This window comes from Tachysurus fulvidraco, chromosome 5 (assembly GCF_022655615.1).
Source record: "Tachysurus fulvidraco isolate hzauxx_2018 chromosome 5, HZAU_PFXX_2.0, whole genome shotgun sequence".
In the NCBI taxonomy this organism is placed as follows: domain Eukaryota; kingdom Metazoa; phylum Chordata; class Actinopteri; order Siluriformes; family Bagridae; genus Tachysurus; species Tachysurus fulvidraco.
Window position 1 is genome coordinate 28,994,194 of NC_062522.1, and position 8,576 is coordinate 29,002,769.

General features: G+C 40.8%; 1 protein-coding gene across 3 annotated transcripts; it reads right to left on the reverse strand.

Annotated features, from left to right (window-relative positions):
- Window positions 1-5: 5 nt before the first annotated feature.
- On the reverse strand, window positions 6-7,001 carry LOC113634535 (zinc finger protein 239). Of its 3 annotated transcripts, none has more exons than XM_047814168.1 (4): window positions 6,872-7,001; window positions 6,034-6,196; window positions 2,999-3,841; window positions 6-1,654 (listed from the first exon to the last, which is right to left on the reverse strand). In XM_047814168.1, the coding sequence occupies exons 1-4, from the start codon at window positions 6,917-6,919 to the stop codon at window positions 1,614-1,616; spliced, it is 1,095 nt and encodes a 364-aa protein (XP_047670124.1). In that variant the 5' UTR covers window positions 6,920-7,001; the 3' UTR covers window positions 6-1,613. The 3 variants fall into 3 exon arrangements, with proteins under 3 accessions (XP_047670124.1, XP_047670123.1, XP_047670122.1); XM_047814167.1 differs by having other exon boundaries at window positions 2,874-3,841; XM_047814166.1 differs by having other exon boundaries at window positions 6-3,841.
- Between the last annotated feature and the right edge of the window lie 1,575 nt (window positions 7,002-8,576).

Sequence of the window (8,576 nt, forward strand, 5' to 3'; positions counted from 1 at the left end):
GTCAGTAGAGATTATGTATTTATTTTGTGCAAATAAGGGATAATTACATTAACATATAAAGAAAACACTCATGCACAGGCAAAGGAAAAGGCATCCCAGGGTTTGAAAAAAAAAATCCCACACCTACTCTACAGCCTGGATTCAATCAGAAAGACATTAAATACTACCATTGTACCCATACATGTTTGTAGGTTTGGTCTTTTCACTTTTTTTTTTTTTTAAGAAATATTGGGCATTTTAGTTTATTAATCATGATGACAATTTTTTAAAGAAATTTAAGGTCATAATTCTGACTGAATCAAAGCCTATAAAATTAAACACACCCATAAATGGTTAAATAGATACATGGTTTAAAAAAAAAAAAAAAAAGAAAGAAATACAAAGACATCTGTATGGAAAACATGGTTTTAACAACAACAACAACAAAAAAAATGTAGTTAAGACACTAAATCTAACTCTCATGATTTGTAAAAGATTTGATTAATACATTACCTAAAAGTGCAGATCCTAAATAAATGAATCATAAACTGCGTTTCCACAACAGACATCTTACACTCTAACCTGGTATGTACTACTTCGGACATCGTGGTGACAACTTAAGAGAGTTACCAGTGAATTTGTTACTAGACATGTACACCTACACAGCTAGCAACATGTCATTAGGTGTACTTATATACACAGTTCTCTGTTTGTTAGATATACCAATCTAATAACGAACACACTGACAACTCAAGAGTGTCGCGGTAAAAAAAAAAAAAAAAAAAGGATTTCCCCGTGTGTTGTTTACATGATGAGTACAGTAGCATTTTACAGTGCCACAACAGCGGCATGAAGCAATCACAAGTTCATTGTGTGCTGTTACATACAGTGATACAACAAAGACAAAAAAAGGGGAAAAAAGAAAAAGAAGAAAGGAAAGAGGAAGAAAAAAAAAAGTTGCAAAATCTGTTGTCCATTGTCAGGGTCACGTACGTGTTCAAATCACACTTTGAGCTGACCGTCTCTGCACCGTAACAAATGTATACAGCACACTTGTAAAAAATAGAGCAAAATAAAAAAAATATATTGCAAATACAAAGAATGTAAGCATACACATCTTTTTTAATATACAGTTCTACAGGATCTTTCACTTGACGTTATACCTTGCTACAATATACAAATATTGTACTGTACAATACATACTTTGTAACGGAGATGAAAAATGGGTATCCATCAGTGTGGCAGGAAGTTGTACTAATTAAAAGAATAGTTCAGAGGAGACAAAAAAAAATAATTCTACTTCACACAATTTTCCCACTTTTACTCCAAATGTAGTCTGTTAGGCAATGAGTATTTATTGTCGGACATGTGCTTGTTTAGTTTTGAGATGGAGATAATGGTGTTTGCAAGTAAGAGAAGTCTTACTCAAAATCTTTTCCTTTCATTTTAGGCCTAAATTTATTACATATGCTGACTCCAAATAAAACAGTACAAGATATTAGTTTCATTTTTTTTTAGTAACCACTTATTCCTGGTCAGGGCCACGAGGGATCCAGAGCCTAAACCAGGGATGTGAGGAAGGAACGCATCCTGGATGAGACACCACTCCACCGTATGGCACCATGCGCACACATTCACACCTGGTGGCAAGTCGCTGGTATGTTTATGTGGGTTGCTGGAAGGAAAGCAACAACAGTTTGCAAACGAACAGGAAAGATTACTTCTTCAGGCTTCAGTATACTTCATTTTCCCCACGAGTACGTGCATGCACACAGGCGCAGCGTGAATGGCATTGTTCACATGCTTGGTTGCGTGACTGATGTACATCTAGAGACTTAAAAGCTTCGCCCTGTCCGCTGGAAGTCGAGCTGGAACTTTTAGTCATTTCATGCACGGTGATGTTCAACACATTGGTGAGCCCCGTCTCTCTTTAAAGCTTTTTGCCACATTATTGTTCAAGAGCTGCATATCAGACCAAAAACCCTCACCGGACCTTCACAAGTATCCGCTAATTTAGAAATTCAGAAAAACGAATATCAAAACAGACCGGTAGGTTTAAGGTGTTCCTCAAAACTCAAATGCTAACAAATTTTGACAATAACGTGTTAAGCCGGCTGTAGACAAGGCACAGTTCTGCCTCAACTAGTCATACCGGTATCGCCCCACTTAAATGTGTTGCATAGATTTCTGCAGGAAATGAGCCCATATGCAAACTGACCATCTTGCATGCACACACACGCAGTTAACGAGTATAAATCAGCCTTGACCTACATTATAGTACAGTGAGAAACTAAAGAAGCCAACACCAGGTAACATTTGGGGTAAGGGGAATCAAAGTGCAAATAGGTTTTTGCGCAATCATTCCTTTAACCGTAGAGTAGATTGTAACAGTGAACATTTTAACAGAATGTTCTCGGGTGATGCTTAACTGCAAATAAAAGACATGTGGAGGTAGTGATTTAAAAAGAAAAAAAAAAAGAACTCTGGAATGGGCCAGGGGTTGGATCACTACGTCGGTCATCCAAAGGAACCTTTAACATGCAGAGAAGATCTGAAAGTATTTAATGTTTGTTTAAAAATAGAATAAACCTCCTAGAAGGAGTTCCTATAGCTTGGATTTTATTTAAGATGGGATATCATGGGCCAGGTAAACGTCCTCTCTGCCTTTATCTGGGTTTAAAAAATAAAAATCTGTTAGCTGAACCTCCTTCTCCACAGCCAAAATGTAGTTATAAACATTTCTCTAACTGTTTAGTAACAATCCCCCCCTGGAATAATTCATTTCACACAGCAGAAACCATTCGGCAACATGAGGGTATCGGCAGTTAGATTGGCCACAAATGGGGAAACAAAAATAAAATAAACACCCGGAATAAAAACAGAGATCTCCAAACCTGGCCCTAATGCTCTAATATGCGATTTCATGCTCTCTCGCCATTATGGATCCTCTGGTGCCTCTTGAGCTCACCGGATCTGAAGAAGTTCTTGCCACACTGGGCACAGTGAAAGGGCCTCTCACCCGTGTGGATGCTCTGGTGGCCTTTCAGTCGTTCCAAGCGAGAGAAGCTCTTGTCACACTGGTTGCAGTGGTAGGGTTTTTCTCCGGTGTGAATCCGCCGGTGCTCTTTCAGGTGGCCTGATTCGGAGAAGCTCTTTCCACACTGGTAGCACTGGTATGGCCTCTCTCCGGTATGTGTCCGGTGGTGACGCTTCAGGTCTCCTGACCTGAAGAAGCTCTTCTCACACAGCGTGCAGCGGTGAGGCCGCTCTCCCGTGTGGATGCGCTGGTGGCCTCGCAAGTGACCAGAATCTGAGAAGGTCTTTTCACATTGTGGGCACTTGTAAGGTCGCTCGCCGCTGTGGATGCGGAGATGCCTCTTGAGGTCGCCTGATCTGTAGAAGCGCTTAGCGCACTGCGGGCACTGGTAAGGCCTGTCACCTGTGTGCATCCTTTCGTGCTGCTTGAGATGACCTGAGTCAGAGAAATTCTTGCCGCACTGCAGGCAGTGGTACGGCCGCTCCCCCGTGTGGATCCTTTCGTGCCTTTTGAGATCGCCCGATGTGGGAAAGTTCTTACCACACTGAAAACAAGGGAACGGTCTCTCTCCGCTGTGGATTCGCTGGTGGCGCTTAATGTCGCTGATTCTGAAATACTTGCCGCAGTCCTGACAGTGATACGGCCGCTCGGCCGAAGGCTGGCTGCTCGGTTTGGGTGGTGGGCTACTGAGAGGGGTATTCAGAGGTGAAGTCAGAGAGGCAGTAAGTGAGGTACTTAGAGTGGTAGTGAGAGGGGCAGTTTTAGGGTTTGCTCCACCGCAGCACGCTGTGAGACACTCGCCTGTTTGCTGCTGAAGATGTTGAGCTATAAAAGATAACAGAACAAATAGTAAACAACTGAGATTTGGGATTAACTTGGCCATATACAATGTTCATCTTGATTTGGATTATAAAAATGATGGAACTTTAAAAATGTTTAGACTTTTCTGTATTTGTTGATCCACTGGCAATAAACGCGTTATTCAATATAAATTGAAAATATATATGTTTATTCAAAAACATTATGACCTCTGGAGGGTTTTCTGATACCAGAATGCCTCAAATCCCACGTCAATCATGAGATAAGGGCAATCATTGTACTTTACTCTAATTGATCCAAAATGCAGAATTATTAGTTTGTCAATTTGTGAAAAAAAAAAAAAAAAAGTTTTCATAAAACTGTTAGTTCAACTGTTTCATGGCGCTCACTGTTCATAAACTCTCTTCCGTTCTGCATTGAGATTGAACAAACTCAGAAAAGGCATGCGACACTACTTCACTTTTATTTCTTGCTAATTTAAAGTACATTTAATGGCAATTCTCAATTGTGATTCATTGACCAATTTAGGAAACCTAGATGCTATAAAAACATGTACCACCTGTTGAAAAAGTATAAAAATAGTCTACAATAATTAGTAGAATTTTAGACTGACTGATTTTAATTAAAAAAAAGGCACCTAGTGACAAAACTAAAAGTTTTAAAAAGAGATTCAGTGAACTTGACACAGCTCTCTAGCTCATATCACAGCTGCGTTGAGAAAACAGGTTCACTCCACTCACCATGACGTGTAATGCCTGACTGTGCTGCGATTGTGACCGATCATGGATCCCCATGATCGTTCACTGCACAGACCTACACCAGTTACACACTCTTCCATTATGCATCCAATAAACTGTTTACATGCTGTTTTGCACAATGGTTTTTGCTCTTTGCACATGCTGTCTCATTTCAGTTGATTGCTGTTGATCACAATACTTTACAATACCTCATGTAACTGCTGCTATAATACTGTGTTCATTCAGTATTTCTGCACACACATGATTTGAACATACACTATGTACACTGGTTGTTGCTGATTTTGTGTATTGTCCTGCACTGTACATGTACTGTTATGTATCTAGGACAACCGTACATTTACATTTATGGCATTTAGCAGACACCCTTTTCCAGAGTGACTTACAATGTGTATTTCAATCTATACAACTGAGCAACTGAGGGTTAAAGGCCTTACTCAGGGGCCCAGCAGTGGCAGCCTGGTGGACCTGGGATTCGAACTCATGACCTTCCGGTCAGGCATCCGACATCTTCACCCCAAGCCTACCACGTCCCCTTACTAAGTCCTTAGCCCTGTCTGTTGTATGTAGCACCCTGGTCCTGGAGAAACCTTGTCTCATTTCACTGTGCACTCCAACAGCACTATATGGTTGAAATGACAAATGCTTCTTGACTTCACTTTGCTTACCTCCATTTCCCAATGACCAATAAATAACTGTGCATTCCTTCAGCTCCTTTGTGTTCAAATCTCGTTTTGGATATCAACAAACAATAAAATCAACTGTTTCCTTGTTGTTGTTTAGTATTTTGTAAATGTTTAACGGTTTATCTTGGTTGCCCCATGACCAAAGATGATTGGTTACTAATCACGGCCATGTGTTCAGCGTGCTTCGGTTATTTTGTTTTTGTAGCAGGTAAAAACACGCGTTTATTTCGTTTTAAACCTTCCGACGTCGTTTTGTCGAGTCGCAGCGTTTTGGATACGTGCAAGAGGACACGTGGTACGACGTTTATACTCATTGGTCAAAGAGAATCAGAAGGAATCCTGACGCTCTCCGTGATTCAAATCTCCACTGGGATAAATGACACATATTGGTGAAAACATCCGTCTATAGAGCATCGTGAATGGCCTCAAAAACATGAATAAAACATAATACCAATCTATACTGAATACATAAACAATAACGCGTAAAAGTCGGATTGGTTCGAGTGCAGCGTTAGAAAGCTTCGAATCAAATTATTGGAATCATTTGTATCGATTCACGAGTCGATTACTTCCCTGACTGTTGGTTTAGAGATCACAGTTCACGAGAAACTTTGCAACCCAAATTAAATAATGCACATTTTGTTTTGATTTTTTTTGTGTGTGTGTTATCTTTAAAACCATATGCTTTCATGCAGCTCATTCTGAAAGCTATGCAAACTGCGCAGAAGCCCGGTTCATTAAACCCGCAGCGACTCACCGAAATGGAAGAAATCCTCCACACTCTCGTCTTCCTCTTTGACTTTCACGCCGTGGCCCAGCGGCCGGCCGTAGTGCTGGAACGGCCCAGCACCGCGCAGTCCTGCTGTGGGCAGAAATTTAGTGCTAGAGGAGAGAGCCTGGTTCAGTTTGTTCCCGTAGTCCTAAAAACAAGAGGTGGGAATCATCATTGCTCTAACCGCGTTAGCCAGTGGAGGCTAACAGCGAACTCTCCAGCTAACGACGCGAGCTACACAATAACGGACATTTTGTGCAGCTGCGCGGATTCGCGGCACCACCGCCAAAGGCAAAATATTACAAAATCAACTCGTTTTATCTTCACTATAATTCGACGGACTTATTTTTCGCAAAACGACTTTACTTGTCTGTCTAGATTCCAGCCGTGTCCATTCAACTAAATGAGGATTGTCTTGTCCGTTTGCGTGAGAAGCCTTTTTTTTTTCTCTCTCTCTCCCACTCGTATTCCGAACACATTCCGCCTCCTACGCTAGATTGATCTGTAGTTTATGGGCACAAACAACGTTTTCATTGGTGGATCGACCGTGAGTATCAGCTACGAGCCAATCACAAAGCAGTGGCTGCGACTCGATTAGCCAATAACATCAAAGGAGGCGGGATATAATCGGAAAATGGGTGGGTGAAGAAAAAAAACTCGCTCGAGCACAATCCACGCTAGCGAACGACTGGCTTGGCTAAGATGGCTAGCTTTGCAAAACGAGCGCTAACTCGACACGGGAATTCTCTCTGACCAAGACACGCTTGCTACAGAAATACGTGCTATTTGATCATTTACACAGTTGCAAAACACGTTCACTTACCATATCCACCCTACTCGTCCATTTGTTTAAGTTATCGACGAAATTCATCGGTTACCAGGCGAAGAGGCAGAAATTTGATATTCACCGGAACTCTGTTGTGTTTACTAAGACAGCGCCCAGAGAAAGCAAATACAACACTGACCCCTTCTGGTTCGGAGGCGAAATTAACTAGGGTTTATTCATTGACCAGCTACAGCCACTCCAGGAGGAAAAAAACAAACAAACAAAAGAATAATTTTATATTCATTCATTTTCTACCGCTTATCCGAACTTCTCGGGTGACGGGGAGCCTGTGGCAGGCATCAAGGCAGGATACACCCTGGATGGAGTGCCAACCCATCGCAGGGCACACACTCCGGACAATTTTCCAGAGATGCCAATCAACCTACAATGCATGTCTTTGGACCGGGGGAGGAAACCCCCGAGGCACGGGGAGAACATGCAAACTCCACATACACAAGGCGGAGGCGGGAATCGAACCCCCAACCCTGGAGGTGTGAGGCAAACGTGCTAACCACTAAGCCACCGTGTCCCCGGATTGGGGAGGCATAATAAATATAGGCCTATATATATTTTTATTTATTAATGTAAAAAAAAGTTTTAAAGACAAAAGTCATTTTAAACACAGATGAACATAGTATACATAGATAACTTTGTATGCTGTAGTACTATGGTTTCACTTTACTACAATTAAGAGGCGCAAACAAGTACTCTGTAGAACAACTGGAGTGACCTGCACAGAGCCCTGGCCTCAACCACCCATAACTCCATCTGAAATGAAACGAACAAGACCCAAGGCCTCTTCGCCTGACATCATTGCCTGAATTTACAGCCATGTTCCAAAATCTAGTGGAAAGCGTTTACAGGCGAGTGGAAGTTACTATGGCAACAAAAGGGGGACCAAATATTTTAAAAAAGTAAATAAGACTGTGATGTTGAGAAACATTTGTCCATATAGTGTATTATCACCTGCCTCTTGAGGTCACAACCTCACAACCCAAATTATATAATGAGGTATATGAATAAATATCCTCATGAATAAACATCATATATAAATATCCTTTGTTAGCATGAATCCTTCTTTATCATATCACATAACTCTGTGCTGAAAAACATAACACTGTTACTTGAAACTTTGAAAAATGAGATTGCATGTATTAATGCATGCACTCCATGTCTTTTTCTTTCTTTGTAGCCTTTAAAAACATGTTTAAAAAACAAAAACAGATGCACAGGTATGGGCATTGTGGTCCACCAAATTGTATGGAACCCTGCAAGTGAATAAAAAAATAAATCTATGGCCGAGATTATTATCTCATGGGAACTAGCTAATTTAATTGTGGTCATGCAACACAAGTGAACGAGACAATTAATTGAGGCCACGTTTTTTTTCAGGAAGCTTCCACTTCTACCTTGGACAAGCAGGCAATCTGTTTCATTGACTGTTTACTTGTCACATCGTCACTTTTATGGAGTTTTGTGTGTGTCACCAAATGCAAATGCTGTGCCATGTATATACTTGTAAACTTATTGGGGTTTGGCATTCATCAATGTAGTCACAAGAGGATAAAGAAATTAGCATTTGTTTTAAACTTTTGTAAACCTGGAAGAATGAATAATCCAGGTTGGCTAAAAAAAAAACATTTATCCACTTTCTATAAAGGATTAATAGGTTATATATATTTATATACGTGTGTGTGTGTGT

Bases quoted from the DNA above. Each gene is read 5' to 3' on its own strand.
- LOC113634535 (XM_047814167.1), bottom strand. From the start codon at position 6,919: ATGAATTTCGTCGATAACTTAAACAAATGGACGAGTAGGGTGGATATG. The intron at 6,197-6,871 runs GTAAGTGAACGT...TCTTGTTTTTAG, and splicing joins GGACGAGTAGGGTGGATATG to GACTACGGGAACAAACTGAA. The intron at 3,842-6,033 runs GTGAGTCGCTGC...TATCTTTTATAG, and splicing joins GGAGGATTTCTTCCATTTCG to CTCAACATCTTCAGCAGCAA.